Source organism: Rhodnius prolixus, unplaced genomic scaffold (genome assembly GCF_049639745.1).
Source record: "Rhodnius prolixus isolate KJV_2025 unplaced genomic scaffold, Rpr scaffold_12, whole genome shotgun sequence".
NCBI lineage: Eukaryota > Metazoa > Arthropoda > Insecta > Hemiptera > Reduviidae > Rhodnius > Rhodnius prolixus.
In genome coordinates this window covers 4,101,656-4,122,714 of record NW_027411635.1, presented here as the reverse complement: position 1 = coordinate 4,122,714, position 21,059 = coordinate 4,101,656, and the positions used below count along the sequence as shown (strand labels likewise).

General features: G+C 31.8%; 2 protein-coding genes across 5 annotated transcripts in view; one reads left to right on the top strand and one right to left on the bottom strand.

The window, feature by feature from the left end:
- The first annotated feature begins 208 nt into the window (after positions 1–208).
- Positions 209–5,555, top strand: xit (ALG6/ALG8 family glucosyltransferase xit). Its single transcript, XM_074143288.1, has 9 exons — positions 209–627; positions 1,460–1,732; positions 2,513–2,705; positions 2,829–3,059; positions 3,708–3,813; positions 3,890–4,023; positions 4,106–4,245; positions 4,367–4,504; positions 5,290–5,555. The coding sequence occupies exons 1-9, from the start codon at positions 569–571 to the stop codon at positions 5,546–5,548; spliced, it is 1,533 nt and encodes a 510-aa protein (XP_073999389.1). The 5' UTR covers positions 209–568; the 3' UTR covers positions 5,549–5,555.
- A 624-nt stretch (positions 5,556–6,179) lies between these two features.
- up (Troponin T, skeletal muscle) overlaps positions 6,180–21,059 on the bottom strand; it is a 31,839-nt gene continuing 16,959 nt past the window's right edge. For 2 of the 4 annotated variants that reach the window (XM_074143294.1, XM_074143291.1), the window contains 11 exons: positions 19,055–19,082; positions 17,754–17,879; positions 16,398–16,562; positions 15,653–15,709; positions 15,314–15,532; positions 14,917–14,987; positions 14,802–14,823; positions 13,796–13,876; positions 11,491–11,569; positions 7,681–7,894; positions 6,180–6,439 (listed from right to left, as the gene is read on the bottom strand). In XM_074143294.1, coding sequence (XP_073999395.1) covers positions 7,695–7,894; positions 11,491–11,569; positions 13,796–13,876; positions 14,802–14,823; positions 14,917–14,987; positions 15,314–15,532; positions 15,653–15,709; positions 16,398–16,562; positions 17,754–17,879; positions 19,055–19,082 — 1,048 coding nt within the window. In that variant the 3' untranslated portion in view covers positions 6,180–6,439; positions 7,681–7,694. Of the gene's footprint in view, positions 6,440–7,680; positions 7,895–11,490; positions 11,570–11,863; positions 11,943–13,795; positions 13,877–14,801; positions 14,824–14,916; positions 14,988–15,313; positions 15,533–15,652; positions 15,710–16,397; positions 16,563–17,753; positions 17,880–19,054; positions 19,083–21,059 lie in introns of all 4 variants that reach the window. The other 2 variants (XM_074143292.1, XM_074143290.1) reach the window with 1 other exon arrangement.

The window sequence follows — 21,059 nt, the reverse complement described above, 5'->3', positions numbered from 1 at the left end:
CAAAAAAAAACTTAGTAAATATTTTCTAGGAAATCAAAATTTGAGTTTATAAAAATATTAATTTCAATATTAATAATAAAATAAAATTATATTTGAAGAGTTTCTGATAGAAAAAATTAAACTTAATATACATATATCAAACTTGAATATATTTTATACACAACTTATTTTAATAACTCCGGCAACGTGCAAGTTTTATCACACCCCGGGAGCGGGTTATACATTCAATATTTTGTACGTGGTATGTGACAGTGTTTCATTTAGTTACTTCTGTGACTAGTATTCCAAAATGTTCAGAATGGCTTTAATTCATTTATAAATTTTTGATAAGTGATAATTGAAACATCATACATAATCGCCAAATATTTCACTACAGCAATTCAAAATAAACAAAACCCAGATAGTTGTGTACGATTCGAAAGTTTCAGTTGTAAGCTACTAAGTACTAACTGTTTAAACGCAAATATGAAAGCAATGTGATAACGTAATCAAAAAATACTTTTTAAAACTATTTTATTTCCGTATGCGGCACTAATTCTTTCTGATTTGACCAGGATCATTTTAAATTATGTTATGGTGCATTGTCGTTTTGGCAACATGTTTCAAAATTCTTTTAATAAAAACGTAGTAAGTAACAATTTATATTCAATATGTATGCACTTTTTGACGGTTAACCTTTAAACAACTGTCCTATCGGATATGTACATACTTAGATACTTTAATACATGTACATATTTAGAGAGAGCTTGAGGTATGTGTCGGTCTTAACTTTTTGAGTGTTAATCCTTATTATTTTTTATCGACATGTTCTTGTTTATAAACAGTGTACATAAACATATTAACTATATCTTCTATTTATATCGTGAGTGTAGTGATAAGCTAGTGATGCTCTTGTTATATGTTGCATGATCATTGCACAAATACACAACAATATGAATATGTACATATAGGTTCTGTGTGAAGTATTAAGAGCCAGTAAGAGAGTGATTTCCTATTCTGTGGAAGTGAAGAGAGAGTGTCTTAATTATAACTTCTGTAAGAATGTTTAAAGAGCCAGCAAGAAAGTGTGCCATCACTATAGTATAAACTCATGTAAAATTCCCAGTAAATAAGTGTGTGTCTGTTACAAGATAGATGTCTTTGTTACAAGTCTGTGTGAAGTGATTACAATCAATAAAAGGAAGGTACCTTCATTGAAGTTCTGAGTGAGGAACTTTACTGACAAAAAATGAGAGATGTCCTTGCTAGTTCCACAGTTTGTGCTCAGAGCTTTGCCCCTGCATTCTTCTGTAAAGTATGAATATTCAATTCAACGTGCAAGTGCATTATGCGAGAGCTAGTTAGAACAGTTTTTCTTTTTTTTTATATATATATGTATATGTATTTTCTTCGTAACTGATTAATATCATTGATATTTGGATTTCAGAGTTTTTAGTTATCCATTCTTTATTTTTTGCAGTTATTCAACAGATTTTGAAGTTCATCGTCATTGGCTTGCTTTGACCAGTAGTCGGCCCTGGAAATTTTGGTATACTGATACCACATCCCAATGGACTCTTGATTATCCACCTTTTTTTGCCTGGTTCGAATGGTGTCTATCGCTTTTTGCCTCAGTCTTCGATCCTAATATGCTGCGACTGTCATCAGCACCATATACATCTGAAGGCACTCTCTATTTCCTAAGGCTTACTGTTATTGCTTCAGATTTTGTATTGTTTTATGGAGTGTATGTGTAAGTATGTTTTCGCTTTATTGCTTATAAATTAAAAAGTAAAATGATGCCTATTTTTTCTTGCGCTTCCAGTTATTCAGTTTTCATTAAGTTCGGAAATTCAGTCCTAATTTGATTCTTATTAGTATTATGAAGGTGACGAGCCAGTGCAATAAGAGAAAAAACACTTTGTAACAATACCTAACTATCCCTCTCCCCCAGAAGTGCCCTTAATCTAATTTTCCTGCCAAAATGTTTCAAATCAAAGTTATAAATCTATGTATGTAAAATTAGCACACTAAGTTTTAAAAAAATTAGGGATCATTTTTGAAAAATACTAAAAAAACTTTAAAAATCTGTTTGTAAAATTGACCACTTGACCGATTTTGACCAAAACCTTATTATGGCCTCCCCTGTTAGTACCTATGATAAATATCGAATTTGAATTTTCTACAATATTTCGTTTTGAAACACTATCCGGAGGCCGTCAGTGCTCTGGAAAATGCTCCGGGCGCCAATCACCTCAAATGTTGACGCGCCTTAAAAAAAAATTGTAGTTTTCATTATTGGTTTCTTCTTAGCTAATTCCGCTGTGTTTACTCATTAAGTGTGTATGAGTTAAAACTTAATGATGGTGATGTATAAAGTTTAGTTTATATTTAGTTAATTTTCAATTGTAGGACACAACTCTCCGACTTAATGTACAATTTAGTCCCAGTGTAGATGTAAAATAAATAAAGTATAATTTAAAATGTTAGTTCATAGATTTTGGTGAAGTTAATAATACATTTCATTTTCTAGATTATCCTACTATCTTACAACTAATCCAATCAGAAAATGCAGTCAGTACAAGGCACGGTGGAAATCTCCAACAACAATATTCCAGGTGCTTGTTTTGGGTAACATGGGCCTCTTACTAGTCGATCACATACATTTCCAATATAATGGATTGTTACTGGGGATTCTCTTGTTATCTATCTCACATATTCTAAATGTAAGTCGTACTTCTAGCCTTTATTTTAAAATTAATTATATTAAGTAAGAAATAAGTAGCTGATATGTCTCTTGCATTTTCTCTATTGTTGACTAAAGTGTGGTGATCTTATTACTGTTTCAGGGACGTCACTGTTGGGCTGCATTTTGGTTCATATTTTTAATACATATGAAGCATATATTCATGTATATGGCACCCGTTTTCTTCATCTACCTGTTGAGGAATCATTGTATGGTAAATGAAGGAGATCGTCTTAAATGGGAATGGAGAAAAGCTGGAGTTCTTGCAACTATTGTGTTAGCAGTGACAGCAGTATCTTGTGGCCCATATATCTTAGCGGGACAATTCTTTCAGGTAAAACTTGCATATAAATGCTATATTTTACCTGTAGTCAATTAGTACCAGAAATTATATAACCCTAAGTGCAATATTGGTAAAGTCGATCATTTTCTCTTATTGGTGATCTCGAATTCTAGTTGAAATTTGTGTTCTATTTTATATTTATCTTTGATAACTCCTGATTTTTTTTTAAATCATTCATAGCAACTATGCACTAAAGCTTATTTTCAGATCACTTTGAAAAATTACGCTTCTTTAATAATTAAACTTTACAATACATTAACACATAATACTAACTTAACATATGTGTTAGATGAAACGTGTTTTTCTGTCTTGTCCATTTGTCCATTAGAATCGTAGTAATTGCAGTAAGAGAAAATCGGTGAAATTACCTACCAACTTATCTTTAAAAATTAAATGAGAAGCTTTTGCTGCTAGTTGTTGAACCTAAAGGTATAAAAATAAACTTTATAATTAGAATTTCAGTGTAGGAAGCCATCGAGATATTAGGTACACTGGTTTTACAAGGTTGATTCAGGCAATTCTTTTAAACCGCCTATTTTTCAATGAATAACTTGCACCACGCACAGAAGATTGGATGATGTTGGGTTAATAAAAAAACTTTGCAATAACTCTTAGGTAATTTATATAATTTATTTTTAGCTTCTTTCAAGATTATTTCCATTCAAACGAGGGCTGACACACGCTTATTGGGCTCCAAATGTTTGGGCAATTTATAACTTTTGTGATAAATTTTTGTGTTTTTTTGGTAAGGACTTATACATTGATTGCAGGATTAACAAGTTGGAATTCGCAAGATTTAGAATTAAATGTTTCTGTTGCAGCACATAGACTTGGTTACCAATTGCAGTCTTCAGTTGGCCATTTAACTGGGGGACTTGTTTCGGATTCCGTACATTTAGTTCTGCCAACAATTACTCCTAAAATAACATTTATCCTAACAGCCTTAGCTATAGTTGTAAGTATAAGGTATTTCTCTTTCACTTGTCTTTCTTAGTTTTTTTTTTTTTTTTTTTTAAATTATTTCCCAATTCTTTCAGCCATGCCTAATTAAACTGTGGAAAAGTGCTGGCAACCCATTGCATTTTGTTCGCGCATTAGTACTTTGTACTACTTCAGCATTTCTTTTTGGTTGGCATGTTCATGAAAAGGCCATTCTTATGGTTATCATTCCGCACAGGTTATATATTTTTTATGAGATATGAAATTTAAACGTGCTTATTTATTTTCTTCTCTTTGTGTGTTATTGTATGATGGTTTAATATGCTACCTCACTCATCACTTTCATCAAATTGTTGCAGTTTATTAGCCGTCATCTGGCGGAAAGAAGCAGAGACGTATGCTTTCCTTTCAACTGTAGGACACTACTCACTCCTTCCACTGTTGTTTACGACCAAAGAAATTCTTCTTAAGTATCTTCTTTTTATTCTGCAAACGTGGTAATTTTTTTTCTTCAAGTAATACATATGTATTTTTTAAAGTTACAGCACTATTGTAAATTGTGGATTTTCAGAGATCTGGCATTCTGGTTTACAAAGTTGAGACAAATTATTTTGATATGCTTAACACAGTACAAACTAGTTTATTTACACTATTTGCATTTGTTTTACGAACCCAGTTTATGTTTCAATCTATAAAAATGTTTTTCATTTTTTTCACAACAATCTGCCACTTTTCTGGCAACAGTTCACTTTCCTCTTGTATTATTATTGGAATACGTGGCACGTCCTATTTTCCTAGGTAGGCTTTCTTTTGTAAGTACACCCTCTTCTCTCCGTCACCACCAAAATATTCATCCAGGTTTTAGAGTCTGCGAGACTTACGCATTTTCGATTACTTTACTTTTATAAAATTTAGGGGAGATTGACAAAAATGATAAATTGACAAAACCAGATCATCTGAAATTGCGGAAGAGAAAAAAATTCGTATCTAAATTCATTTAACTCTTTTGTCTTCCAAAGGCGTGCATTTTTAAAATAAAAGAGTCTTTCCTTTATTATTTCTTGTGTCGGAGGGCGTTTATTGTGGATTTTTTTTTTGCAAATTTCAGTTTAAGACAAAGTAAGACAAAAATCTAAAAGCGTGATTTATACATCTCTTTTATCACCCCATCGTTGTTCATGAAATGGCTAAAAAAAAAATGCATATGGCTTGTATTTGAAGCCTTTTTTTTTAAATAATTACCAGGATTTTCCTTTTTTATAAAAAAATTATTTTGTTAAAGGTACACGTTGACTCATTTGAGGGACCTCTTCCATGCTGAGCTATTATGTCGGAGAGAAACTCTTTACCTTTATGGACTTTTTGGAATATCGGTGTACGACATATTTGGAGTTTATATGTTTCCTTTCTTAAAGGATTACCAGTTTCTGCCACTCATGATCTCTTCAGTATATTGTTCTCTTGGTATTACATATGTGTATTTGAAATATTATTTTTCTTTTGTATTGTCTTCAGCTACCAATAAAAGAGTTACTTTCTGAGAAATAACTGTTTTCCTGGTTAACTAAACCTTTTAGTTCTTTATTTGCTGACATTAAGCTTTACTTGGTTCGGCTTGGTACTCAATGGCTTCATTTTAGAATGTCTATTTTCTTAATTTCACATTGGTGCAACGTACGGTTCTTCCGCCACAAAAGTGTTAGGTAACAGTAAAATCATTACTAGAGTTTCAAGGTTGAAAAAATCGTTTTACTGAAAAAATAAGATATTTCTGGGTTTTTCAAATTTTTTCGTACCAATTATTTCATTTATTTTACTTTAAATTTGGAGTGCTTATTATATTATGGATATTTACCTATCTCATTCTATGGGGCTATTTATAAGATCGGTTCTTTGGAATTCGTATTAGAAGTTCTTATGAGAAACGAAGTAAGAAAATCAAAAAAGGAATTGAAAAAAAAACAAGGTTGCTCGATTTCATGTTGAATTTTCCTAACAAAACGTAACTTTTTTAATCATTCTATGGTATTCTATGAACAAAAAAGGCCTTTGGAAACACGTGAGCTTGCTTGGCCTGATCTAAGGTGTCAGGTCCACCCACTTCAACGCTAGCTAAAAACAAATTTAAAAAAAAAGTGTCTGTATATGGAAATTCAAGAAACCAGAGCAAGCTATAGGAAATTAAACATGAATTAATTTATTTAAAACTTTATGTCAATTACATTAAAGTTAATGGCAATGTTTTGACTTTGTACACCTGTCCAAAAAATAAAACAGTTTGATTTTTTCATATTTATTGTCATTAGAATAATGAAATATGAAGGTTCAATAGTAATATCTGCATGTTTATCCTGGTGAAATTCCCCAGGACTGTAGGTTGTGCCATGGAGTTAGTGTTGGTAGTTATTAGGACGCTGCGCAATGCACACCACCTGCAACACACGTCAAATAGTGTAAAGAAATGTCTAATTGATCAATATAACAATAATTAAAAGCACCCGAATTAATTTCAAACTAATCTGTATTTCTTTCACGGCTTCAATTCAAGAAATTTCTTTTAGTCAATATTGTGAGCACGTTTTCATACTGTTAGAGTGCGTTAATCTTAACGCTTGAAAGTTATCTATATTATGTTCACAATTTTTTCATTCTCAAATAGAATATATGCATTCAAAAACTTCTTAGACAGCAACCATTAACACATTATAAAAGTTCTTTAACAAAGATCTTTTGTTAAAAAAAGTTAGAAGAGAAATGTGGTAACTTTTGTAAAATTTTCTTTTATCATAGCCCCTTCTTCCAAATCGGACACATTGCATTACTATAGAACTCTTTCCAGAATCTTAATCTTTTTTTTTCTCTCGACAAAAAATTGACCTTGAGAGCTTGATGAATGGCCTTACGAGTATAATGAATGAAAGGGTAACTGAGGAATCTTAAACTGGAGGCTTGGTAGCTTTCTTTTAAGGTGAGAAATTGCAGTGACCAGCGAAGACTGGGTTTATTAAATACTTTCATTTCCGTGATCTTAAAGGTCCTCGTTTCGACACAAGTGATCGAGCCTCTTCTTCCATACTCAAATATCCAGTTTCTAGGATTTTCCAGATCCGATTTTCGAGGCCAATTCTGGATACTATTCCTTTCACCCTTGACATACAAACGTTTTTTCTCTCTCTTTTTCTCATAAAATCCGTTATGATCGCTGCTGTTGCTACATCGCAGCAGATGATACGAAGCGATCTATACAAAGTAGAGTCTGGGAACAAAACACTAGCAAACTGTAATACCATTATATTCCAAGTTTTACCAAACATCTTTGTCTAAGTACTTTTGTAGTGTATTGGCCGGCATTTATCTCCCAAGATTGAATATAAAATTATTTCATACACTTAGAAGAGAGAGAGAATAAAATTAACATGAAAATAGAAAGGGGAAAGACAAGAGGAATAAAAAATAAATTAGTGAGTGTAAAGTATAAACCGTATTGTTAAAAAATAATTTAAAAAGAAATATGTTTCTTGTTAATTCCTATATCATTCTGAATTATTCCATCAGAAGTTTGTTTATATTGGCAAGGTTTAAAAAAACTTTTCTAGATATAAATTGTAATAAAGCAGTAAGGAAACCCTTTTGAGGATTTCTCGCACGCTTTTTTATATCTTAGACTTGCTACCTGAGAAGTTGGAGTTACTCCTCTTCCTCCTCCTCCTCTTCTTCTTCCTCAGCTTCCTCTTCCTCTTCTTCCTCCTCAACCTCCTCTTCTACTTCCTCTTCCACATAAACGGGCTCAACGTCCTCGTCAGCGGGTTTCACCTCTTCTTCTTCAGGGCTGTCAGGTGCATCCTTCTTTTTGCCTGGCCTCTCACCGAACCATTTAGGCAATTTGGCTGTGAATTTAAAAAAATCATCAATAAAAGTTAAAGCTTACTTTAATTCAAAATACATTTTATTAAAATATGTTTTATTTATATCTGCTGAAATAGTGTGTCATTTGTGAATAGTGTAACAGTGAGGGCTAGAGTTTCAATAAACTGTAAGTTCATTTACTTAATTTTTTATCACCATTCTAAAATATTTGTATTCAATAATTTCATTTCTAGAACAATTGTTCAAGGCACATGCACACTCATAAATAAAATTAGCGAACAAACACAGCCAGTTTTATGTACATTATGTATTTATGTATGTACATTTTTTATGTACATACAATCATTGACCCAGCTTGTTAGCTTGTTTTTAAAAAAATCTATAGATAACTGGTCAAAAATAAGTAATAAATAAAAATACAAACCTTAAGAACATATCTGAAAATGTTACGGGGAAAGAAAAAGCGAAATTCAAAAGTAAAAACTAAACTTTCAATGTCTTGAAAGAGTTATTTGCTTTGAACAATAATATATGTAAACATATTTCACTTATTTTACTGTGGTATTTTTTTTTTTAAAGATATTTTTGAGTAATTTTTGGGCGAGCAGTTATCGCCTCTTTTTTTCCAGCTAATCTTGAAGATTATATGCGAAAGAAGAGTTTCTCATATCTAGGAATCGATGGGAACTCGTAATATTTTCATCATATTATATGCGTACGATATGGTGATACTTGGTGACTTAGGTCAGATATTAACCTTATTTAGAGCTTTATGGAAATATTGTGTAGGTCATAGGCTGGACATGAATATTGAAAATCAAACCTTGCATAAGGAATAGTACATAAAGCACAAAACCACTTGTTTTCCGAGTTGAATGTAAATGAGGTTGCTATTATACTAATTTAGTAGTACCCTTGGCTAGTTCTGGCAAATTTATTATCACCGATGGCTTTGAATTAAGTGTAGGGGATCTTGGCGATGGGGAAGGTTGCAGCTGGGCAAACGCGTCATGAAATATTATTATTGTTGCATCTATTTTACTCTAGGAAATATGGAGATTGCGTTCCTTGAATATCTTGAAGAGCGTTCAAATTATTTTTTTATTATTAGGTAGGATTTTTAATATTATATGAGATTAATATTTTGTAGGAACTAAACTGCTCCACAAAAAAAGTGGCGCACTTTGAAAAAAGCGTTTATTTTTTGTTTTATCACATTTTGGGCAAAGATTATTAGTTTTAATTATTTTCATAAACTGTCTGGGAACAATTAATCGAATCAAGGCCCAAAGTTTCTTGAAAATAGTGAAGCAATTCCTCGTTTAATCCCCTTCGGTCTTTTTGTGTAAACAACAACGTGAACTTTACCACAACAGTAAATAAATTTATTGACCTCTACAGTTGCGTTTCGACTTTTTTCAAGCTGAAAGCATTGCAAACTCTCAAGTGGCCCGTATTATTGCATTAGTTGAGGATGGACGGAGTTTGCGGTACGCAGCACGAACGTTAGGGTTGCCTAAGACCACCGTACGTAGAGCCATCCATCGTTACCGGGAGACAGGCCTCTGCACTCGCAGACAAGGTTCGGGTCGACCAAGAGCCACAGAAGCACTTGATGACCGATTTATTAGAATTCACACTCTGAGAAATCGTACATCAACTGCTTCTGAAACAGCTCAAACACTGCTTACTGTTCGTGGAGTTTCAGTCAGTGCCGAAACTATACGAAGAAGGTTCGCTGAAATGAATTTACGCTCCAGGAAGCAAGCCATAGGACCATTGCTCACCGTAGATCATCGGAGAGCCCGTCTAGAGTTCGCTAGGGAACACCGCAACTGGTCTGAGAACGATTGGAGAAACGTTCTCTCTTCAGACGAGTCCCGTTTTGTTCTCTATGCACCTGATGGGAGGCGACGAGTTTACCGAAGGCCTGGGAAGCGCTACGCTCCGTGCAATATTTCTGGTAGATTACCATTCGGAGGTGGTTCAGTGATGGTGTGGGCTGGGATTTCTATGGAGGCTAAGACTGAGCCCCACGTGTTCAACAAGGCAATCTTGAACGCAGATTTGTATGTGAGGGAAATTTTGCAGCAATATGTGATACCCTATGCACCATTTATTTGGGAGAATTTTATTTTTATGCAAGATAATGCCCGACCACACACTGCCGCCTGTATTGTTTAATATCTACAGGATACTAGCATTCGTGTTTTGAGGTGGCCAGCACGCAGCCCGGATTTAAATCCAATTGAACATCTTTGGGATGAGCTGGGTAGGCGATTAAGATGGAGAAATAATCCTCCCAGGAGCTTAGAAGAGTTGCGAGGTGCTCTGGTGGAGATATGGGAGGAATTAACACAAGATTTCGTGAGAAATTTAATAAGGAGTATGCCGAGGAGATTGGATGCAGTAATGTGAGCAATACACGTTACTAAAACTCTTTTTCTCTTTTTTAATCGGAAGAAATACATTTTTTTTCAAACTCATTTTTTGCCGAGAAGTACTTTTTTGTTAATAAATTAAAGGTTTTCATTTCTTTTAGATAATTTCTTATTTTATTTTAGCCTTCCCGTAACTTTATACTTCTTATATTTGCTAACTAAAATAAAATGTAGAATAAAAAAGTTACAGAGAAAAAAAAATAACGCATTTTTAAAGTGCGCCACTTTTTTTGTGGAGCAGTGTAGTTGAGTCTTGGCTGCAGTGTCTGAAGTAAGTGAGGTGACCTAAGAGCTTTCCTGACTGAAATCTTTGGAATCAATAAATGACTGTCTATTGGGAATTAGACATATTTTAAGTTGGTTAGAATATTTACTTGTATCCAGGCTCAAGCTTTGAATAATAATTTAGTTAGAGCTCTAAATTAATGAGTGAATTTAGAAGACACAGTGGCCTTACTCATTAAATAAAGTGAAGCACTTGTCAGTAACCAAGAAATGCCGGGCAAGCTAGCCGGTGGACAATTTATTTTGGCTAAAGTGGGACCCGTTACGCCGTTCTTGGTTTCGAACCAACCATAGTCGCCAAGAAACGATTTTGCGTTAGTGAAATTAAGAAGTTGATTATGAACAGGAGAATAGAAGAAGAGAATGGTGCTTCCAACTAAAATTTATAAGCGGAATAGGCAGGAAGATTTATTTTCTCTTCCCGTATAAAGTGAATTTAGAGTTTGGGTTAGTGGGCTGCCTGGAAGGGTTTATTGGTGGCTACCTATTTATACTATTGTAATTGGGGAAAACAGTTCCGTGTGTCAGAATTGTTACGACGCAGTTGGATATATGGTACTATCATTATTTCCTAAGTCACTTTCCCATTTCGCCAACATTAAGTTTAGCATGTTATAATATCGTACGATATTCCGGTAGACTGGCCTGTTGCTTCAGAGCGCGGGCCCTTAGAAGGGCTACGTTAGGTTCAGGCCCCTTCTTGTCAGGCCTCAAAAAATGCGCAATGCTATCTTTAATTTATTTTGATGCAGCAATTCCAACATTCAGTCGCTTAAATTTTTTACAAGTAGGTAAGAGACAATATTGTAAATCCACACTTCCATTTAAAAATTTCTTGTCATCTGGTAGAATTAATAAAACAATTTTGCGCCATTTTCATATTGACTCACCTTGTGGACGGCTTCCAAATTGATCACTCTTTTCAGCCCAATTTTTTTCTATGGAATCCTTATTCTGCTGCAGGAAGCCCTGTGAAAACATGCTAAAACCTCACCAACAACCGTCAAAACAAAACAAAAAAAAATAGTAAAACCATTTCTAAAAATAAAAAATATCTACTTCTAGTGATTTTGACCATCTTTCTAAAAGGCAAGAAAAAAATTAAAATAAATAAAAAATACAATCAATCAGCAAAACCCAGTGTACAGTCATATGTACACTTGTACAGGTCATGAGAGTGAATCAATGGCTAATACAAACGACGAGCTCCAAAACTTTTGTGTTTTATCTCTTCAAAATGCAAGTCCTAAAAGGAATACTTACCATGTTTACGTTTGGTAAATTGTTCAGATCTATTCTTCCATATTTTTTCTAATTCATCCGATGTCAAGGTTTCCCAGCCCTAATCATTATTTTGAAAAACATATTTTTATTTATTTAATAAAAATGTTAAAATTATTAAATGTATTGGAAAAATTTGATAAATTAATGAATTAATTTTGTTACATGTTGTTTTGATCTATTATTTTGGATTTTTTTTAAAGATTTAAGAACCTAAAACTATACTGGAGCCTACACTGTAGTATGTTTCAGAAATTGGGGCTTCAAGATAACTGAACATAACAGAAAAAGGTCAAATTAAACAATTAGAAATCAAAACATTTTATCACTTATGATAAATACAAACTGGTTGCGCCCCTTTGAACTTGTAGTTTTTAATAAAATGTCTTAATGGATCAGACTAATTTCTGAAAACAATTTATTTAATTTATCTGAAGCGAAGGATTCAAAAGTTATGTTGAATAGATTGAAAGAAATGGACTACTCGTATAATGTAAGATATTAAAATTGGTTAAAAAAGATATTGGAATTGGATTATACAATTGTGTGTTTAGCTCAATTCATTTATTTTAATGATGGTAAACAAATAATTAAAAATAACAAAAACAGATCTATTAAAGATTAAAACGAATGACACGGCATAAGATATAGTATCATCTCGGTATAATCAAAGAACTTATAACTCGAATAACTCTGCCTTTTATAGGAGACAGTTTAGTGGTGTAATTATAAGTCCGGATTATCAAGAGGGAAAACCTCAGTTCGAGCCAGCGGGTAGCTACTTTTGACTTAATTGGCAAAATTTTATAATCAAGTATGAGCTTACGCACCCGATCCATGACACCTAATTAGGTAGTTGGACGTTAAGAACGACCTTAAGAAATTGGCGATTGCTTTACTTTTAATTAATTAAAAATTTATTATTTATTTAAATTATTGATCACATTTTTTGTAGGATTATTTTTTTTTTTATTATTTCAAAAAACTTATTTCTGCTTTTTTTTAAGGCCTTGATCATTTATCTTAACCATTTACCTTGACATTTATGAGTTATATTTTGAAAATTATTTATTAATTACATTTTGCGTTTATTGCAAGACTTTTTAGCTTTAAATTGGTAGTTTTTTTATTCGGTATTGTATTTATACTGCAGTAGTAATTTTTTTCTTAAATACAGGATTACTACTACTACTAATATTGTACTACTTCGTCATTTTTTATAGAGCCTTTTTTACTGCTGGCCTCTGAATAAATTTATCTCATTTCAAACAACATAGTTCATCACCAGACAGTAATTGTGGAAGGCCTCTAAGAAATAAAAATTTAAGGACAGGCTGCAGCATGCGAACAGGACCTCCCCATTGGGAACCCAGCGCACAAGCCACTGATCTAATCCTTTCCCTCTGAGACCTTTGAAATCTTATGCCTATGCTGATATGGCCTTATTCGCAGTGTCATTAAGGGAATGTTAAATGAAATTATGGATTCAATTGCTTTCCTTTTCACAAATGGCAATGCTTCTAAAATTATCATCAGAATTCATTAGTGAGAGAAAAAGTATAGATCAATTACATAAAATTACAGATATCTGTTTATGTTATTTAAAATATCATTTTATATGATAATCAATTTACTCTCCTTTTTATTAAGTCAACATTGACTATTTTTATAAGCAGATTTAATTTTATAAATTAAACAGCTTAACTTTAATTATATTAATATGAATAAGAATATATTTATTTGTTTAATAAGTTAAGTTAGTTAATTTCACTTTCCTAATAATCAACTATAATGGTTTTTATACTTCCCAGTTCTATTATAATTTAGGCTTATGAATTGATTAAATCAATCAATACCATACCAGTTGTTATAAAATTTGTATTACTTATTAAACAAAAAAAAAGTGATACTTACGCCTTCAAAAAGTTTCTTTTTGTCGTCATAAGACCTTGTATCAACCCTACGTTCATACTTGGAGGCGACTTGAATTTTCGGCTGGTAAACAATAATTCTATTAGTTTTACTATTGCGTGTGTACATAATAATAAGAATAATCAACTGGAATCTTATCTACTTACAAAAATCAACTATTTGTAACTTGAATGAGAAAATTGTGAATTTTTTTTTTCTGTAATTATAGGGTGTCATGAGTATTTTCTATATTCTTTGGCATTTTGATTTTTTTACTTTTTTTAATTGCTCGTAAGAGAGTGTATGGGAGTAAAAACGGAAATTTGTAAGAAGTTCAGATTTCACATTTCGTTTAGGTGCAATAAGAGAGTCTCGGATAAGATTTTGGTCAAAATCAATCAAACAAACCTAAGCTTTACTGAATCTTACTCGAAATGGCTAAAACAGTTTTCTTTCAACTTTTTATATTCATACATAGATGCAGATACACTCAGGACATGATGAAAAGTTCTCGGCCTTGCACAGATGTTCATTGTTATCAATGAGTTTTTGTTGTGCAGATGTATTGATTACATATTTATTTGAAAAGTTTATACTAATGAACCATGAAGTTATGTAATTATTAGGTTCGGAAGGTTTTTCGTCAAAACTTGTGTAGACTGTAATTCATCTAACGTTTGTAAAGGTTTATAAGCAGTCGGCACCTTCAGTTTCTACAGTGAAGAAATTCTCTCTTCTCCGTTCTTAAAAACATTTTTTCGTATTCAGAGAATCTCCAGTAAAAACACATAAAAATTTCCTCGTACCAAAAGAATAGGCCTCCATTAAAAAAAAAGAGAAATCTTAACACCGTGGATGCCTTTGTAATGTTTTAAGTTAGAGTTTATAAGCATAGATTATCAGTGAACTTAATCGATTTTAATTTTTAAATGATTATCTTATCTATGATCTATTATCTTATCTATTTTTAAATGATTATATTATCTATAACATTTGTTATGATACTCACTGGATACTTTCCGGTCAAAGCCCTGAAAAAAAGAAAAGAGAATGGAAACAGTTAATAACAATTTATTAAATTTATCAATGAATGAAATATGTGCTTGTTAAAAGTGTATACATACTCGGGGTCCAAACCTTTTTTGAGAGCTTTGTGCCTGAGTTGTTGTTTTTGCCTTTCTTTTAATTCCTTAAGCTGTAAATTATATTTTAAGTTTTATTATCTGACTTCAATTAATTAAATACATATTTAAAAAAATAAGTAAACGGATAAAAAATAAAATCAATTAAAAAATATGCGCATGTTGATTTATAAGTGCAAACGGCTGAAGGTAATAAAATATAAACTGTAATAATAAAATTAACGTAAAATGAGTGATTAAGACGAGCTACAATATAAAGTCAGAAAACATTGAGGTCGGTGCTTGAAATAATTTTTTTTTTTATAAGCTACTATTTTGTTCAAAGTATTAGCGCACATTTTAAATGCAAAATTTAAAAAATTAATAAAAGTACACTCACATCGTAGTCCTGCCTTTTTTGCCTTTCCTCAAGATCATATTTCTCTGTTTCAAGTTTAACGATGCAATCCCATAATTCAAGTGCTTTTGACTTTAGTTTATCTAAACTCAGATTATCAATATTTAATGGTTTGATTCTTATGGACAAAGAAATCCTCTTTTCTTCTTCCAATTGTTCCTTTGTCTTGTTCCTCTCCAGTTGGGCCGATGACATGTTGATCTAATAAAACAAATGTTTATTAATGTTCTCCTAATAAGCATTAACACTTACACTAATTACAGCTCTTTCATATCAGGCAAAAATTAATTGAAAAATAAATGCAAACAAAAAGATACTTACTCCTGTGTCCTGTTTCTTGCTAATTGTAAAGTTGGGGCCTTTGCTCTTGCTTTGATCCTAAAAATATATATATCAATGTATATTTGTCAAATATATATTGAGTAAAATTATTCCCAATAATTAGGGCAATTATTGGTTAAGAAATAAATGCATAACTTTCCATTAAAACTATTTCATTATACATCACAATCATTTTTTAATAAGTTTATTTCTGAGAATATGACTACAAAAAAATTCAGGAAATCTGATTTCTTAGGCTACAAAGTAATTATTAATAATCAAGAAATTAAACAATAAGGTTTATGCAATATTCTCCTGGATGAATGAGACAGGAGAATGAAGAAGATCCTCTAGGGCAAAAGGCCACTAGAGATGGGTCGCGTTCAATGTCAGAGGACAGCTGTCATGATCTTTACAGATGTCTCAATATTAAGAATAGATGGCCAAAGTAAGTTATATGAATAAAAGAAAATAAACAAAAATCAGGGGCGAAGAAATTAGGAACTGTTACTAGAAGTTGTTCACAAAGGGAACGCACCAGTAGAAAAGTATTACGATGGTGGCGAAATAGGCAAAAACAACGAATCAAAAAAGTGGTCAAAATTGACTAAATGATAAAAACTTTTATTTTTATCTTTTTAATCTGGTTTGGTTAGAGACAATTTTCCAATTACAGAAAGAGAAGCCTAGTTAGGATGGGTGTTCACGCCGATAAAAGATGTAGAACAGAATTAAAAGGCAGTACCTTGAGAGCTTGCATCATGGCTTGTCTCTTCTTCTCGGCTTCCTCTAGCCTGCGCCTCTTCTCCTCAATGTCCCTTTGCTTCTTCTCCTCGACCTCTCTCACCCTTCTCTCCTCTTCCTGCTTCTTCTTCTCAGCCAATCTCTTCTCTTCTTCAGCTCTCATTACCTGTATATTACATTAAAAGCTAGGTTTTTAATATAGAATAAAACACAATGTACATTTTTTTTTTGCTTTTGGCAAAATGCTGAGGATTTCTCGCCGGATAGGAAACTACGCAGTAATTTCAGCTCATTGTTCAACACAACGTCGATAACTAACAAATGGAAAACGACAAATAACTGTGATGATTAGGACCTACATGGGAAGGAAGACCCACTCAAATCGAAATGAGAGTATAGGGTAAAAGAAGCATTTAGGAAAAAGAAGTTAGAATGGAGAGATGAGCTAAACTCATCCAGGAAAGAAAGACCCTCTCCCCTCTTTTTTTATATATGTATGATTATACAAATATTTGTTAGGCGCCACGATAGCCGAGCGGTTAAGAGGCGAGACCTGAAAAGCTAATATTCTTTGTGGTACTGGGTTCGATTCCCGGACTAGGCCTTGGATTTTATTTAAAGGTTAATAAAAGAAATTTACAGTAAAGTATGTTTGCTAATCGCCTCCGTCCACGACACCTAATTGATAGTTGGACGTAAAGCTCGCCTGAAAAAATAGGCAATTACTTTACTTTTACTTTACAAATATTTGGGTATATATGGATATACGATGGATCGTGAACGAAATAATTATTTATTTATCACTGACAATACAATTCCCACAGTTAGTTCACAGGCTTATAATCTGGACTCGAAGTTCTTATGGACGCCGATACACTACGCTTCTAGCTAGGGTGATGATTAGGTTGTAATGAACCAAGCTAAAGGTGCGAGAAAATTGACTTTATGAATCATTTTAATTTTTTTTTTCTCTCTTTACATATCTGAAATAATCTTTCCTTATTGTCACTTTAGCTACATTTTAAGATTTTGCAAATGTTCGATTTACGATTGCTACTTCACTGATATAAAAGCGAAATAAAAGAAGACTTTTGAGACTATTAAAAGTTTTTTCAGCCTGCAAATCCCCAATAAATAAATTTGCCTACTGTTCGTGTTACAGCAGTACGTTAATGAAGAAATGATTGATAATCGCCAACATTTGAGAATAGAAGTGTTAACAAAGTAAAGTATTACCTATAAAAGAAATCCTAATAATACAACTGTTAGCTAATTAAATTAGGCGATAATGGCCAAGAAGTCGATGTCCCCAAGGGAAAAAAATTATATTAATAACTGCAGCAATAAAACGATTTACCTTGCGTTTGGATTGCTTTTCTTTTAGACGTTTGAGATCTTCCTCTTCTCTGGCCCGCTGTTTCCTCCATTCTGCGATATATTCCTTTAGTTGTTCATCAAGAGCAGAAGTTTTTGCTTCTTGGCGCTTTCATAAACAAGATATATGCAATTTTTAATTTTAAATAAATAAAATATGACAAGAAATTGCCAAAAAAAAAGTATTCCTAAAATGATAAATTTTGGAGTATTTGTGCAAATAATCCGTAATAATGAATTAGAGAAGAGCCAATTCTAAATTTTTTAATGTGAAATGATTAATTTTGTTTCATGATGGAGAAAAAATATATGATGAAACTGTTATGCAAAATTGTCGCATTCCAACTAGTTGACTAAATTTTTTTTAACCTCTTGTTGTTTCTTAGAATCAGATTTATTTATTTTGAATATGTCTAATTTATTTTATTAGAATTTCACGTGGCTTACGAAAGACTGTCTGGATGTTTAAGGATTAAATTAAAACAGGTAATCAGAATTTATCTTTTTATAATAATTCCTTAAGTGAACTAGGGCTACAATTAAAGAAGTATTTGCTAAATCCTGAAGAGAAATTTTGGCAAAATTAGTGTAAAAATGCCTTGTTAACCTTTATATAAGCATTTCGCCCAAGTTCGAGTTAAACGAGACCAACGGTCTCGATTTTGATGAACCTCTACTTAGAATCGGGTTGCTTAAAAAATGCTGTTGTAAGAGAGGGCTAAATACAATCAATGACCAACAACAAACAGTATCAGGAGCAGCAATTGAAAAAAAAAAAAAACTTAGAGCAGAGAGTTCCAAAGTTTATATGAATTCGCCAAAGGGTAAAAGACTTTGACATTTGAAAGTAAAACAATATAACTTTCTAGTTGGTAAACTTTAAGATACGAGTCTAGGCAAGTGTAACAGGTATTATAGCGCATTATAGGTTTAGTTAACCACATTGGATATATGTACAAGAAAAATGGTAAAAAAAAAACTTATTAAGTTTTTTTATACAAATTTAAATGTATTACGCATCAAAATTAAATAAATTAAGGGCAAATGTTATGAACTGCGATAATTTGCAAAGCAGTTTAATTAAAACAAAATTTAAATTCTACTTTACAATTTATTGTCATGGAGTTTATCTGTAGGCAAAAGAGCAATAAAGCCAGAATAATTTATGAAAAGAATGTAAAATGATCACTTATGAACAGAATTGTCTCTGATACAGTAACAGGGTCAATAATAACCATATTATTGACTTATCTATAATAATTGGCAAAACTAAAATAAACATACCTTTACAAATTCAGGATCCCCATCAGCCCTAAAAATATTGACAACATAATTTCAATTAAAATAGCATCTGATTCAACAATAATAAAAATTATTTTTTAAAAATTACAAAGTGCTAATGGTTCTCCCCAAAAATAAAATAAAATAAAAAAAATAAATTTATATATTGTATAAATGAAAGAAACATGAGAAATTACATTAAAACAAAAATTTAAAATTTCTTTTTTTTGAATAGCTAACTATATACAAATTCCCACAAAATTAAGAAACATTTCTTAATAATTAATTGACTTGTTATACAAATCTGAGGGAAGTAAAAATAAAAAATAAAAACAAGCGTAATATTTTTTAAAAAATTATTAAGCTATCTGATGAAAAATAAAAATTAATAATAATAAAAAAACAGCATTTATTTGAATATTTATTTGTACAATTTCTTATGTTCTGTAGAATTGATTTTCTTTTTTTTTTTAAACCACAACATTGCATGCAATGAGTTAAATTATTTCTTCCACGTATGAACTAAGTACAAAAAAAACAAAAAACAAAATTAATAGAAGCTAATTTAAGGGACGGCCCTGGCAGAAGCAAATAAAAAAAAAAATCACGATTTAAAAAAATAATAATAGTCAAAATAATCATGTAAAATGCTGGATTGTTATAAAAAAATAAAATAAAATAAAAAATCAGTGCATATTGATGTTGTTTTATTATTGCCTTCTTTCATTGTATGTTTAGGCTCAATTTATATTTTCTTATTGTTTGCTTGATTTTTTGATATTGAATTCATTTTGGGTCAGATCAAAGTTGCTTTAGCAGAATGCTGAAGATTATTTTATATCAATACTCTTAGCATGGAAAACTTATTTATTCTGCAATTACTCGTCTTCTGCATGACATGTTTTCGGAATGTAAATACATCTGGCATGATTTAGCTCACCTTTTTCTAAAATGCTTTAAAATTTTCTATTTTATCTAACTATAGGGTACAAGCTTAAAACTATCCCTACTCTCCGTAGCGCATTCTGCAGTTTTTTTCTCCGATCAATTTGTTTGATAAGATTTGCTTGGATCTAATAAGACGCATGATATTAAGTTTCAACCTTTAATTTTCTAATTACAAAGAGAAAATGGAAAATCATTTTCAAAACAAAAAATACATTAAGTAGGCTTTTTTTAATACTCTACAGGCCCAATTATTACCTACTTCTATTATTATTTTTGGGATTCACCCCCAAGTGTTCGGCCAATTCACAACCTTTCCCTAACATCACTAGATTTTGATACGAAAGTTACGAACTAAATTCCCCTTTGCATGTAACATATCTCGTAAACGCTCTCATCATTATCTCAGTACAGATTCTTATTTTTCTGCACACTTTACGATCACGTTAAGAATTTATACTATTGAGAGAATGCAGTATTTGAGTTGTAAACAAACGCTCTTTACCTCCTTCTGAAATGTATGTATATCATGACGAATATCGAAAGGAAGTTCGGCGAAAAGTGCTATTGAGTGAATTTGGTAACAAATTTTTTTAAAAAATATAATTCATATTTATAACATTTTATATAAACAAGTTCTCATTTAATTTCTCAATACCTAGGGCTTAAGGACGTTGAACAAATTCGGTTTAAAATTGAATAACTTTAAAAAAGAACTAAATAAAATATTTGATTCATATCAATAAAGTTGCAACCAAAATTATTTGGAATGCGCATGACAAATGGGGAAGCTATCAACCTCTAATGTATACAGTAATGTAAACATCAATAAGTTTCTTCCTATTGGAATTTAAATATACCATTTATGATCTACGAGAAGTTATGAGCTAGAATCAATTACGCTAGCGCAAGTAGATGATTGCCCTCTAAATTACTGTCAAACTTTGCATAGCTAGCATTCAAACTTGATTTTATTATCTTGAAGTACTTTATTCAACAACTTGATCTTCGACCTGACCCAGTCACAAAATAAAATCTGACCCAGTTATCTTAAAATAAAATT

What these genes read in the sequence shown, in the direction of transcription:
- xit (XM_074143288.1), top strand. Translation starts at nt 569, where the DNA reads ATGTTATGGTGCATTGTCGTTTTGGCAACATGTTTCAAAATTCTTTTA. An exon ending in ATTCTTTTAATAAAAACGTA is followed by an intron (nt 628 to 1,459) that starts GTAAGTAACAAT and finishes TATTTTTTGCAG; the next exon opens with TTATTCAACAGATTTTGAAG. An exon ending in TAGCGGGACAATTCTTTCAG is followed by an intron (nt 3,060 to 3,707) that starts GTAAAACTTGCA and finishes ATTTATTTTTAG; the next exon opens with CTTCTTTCAAGATTATTTCC.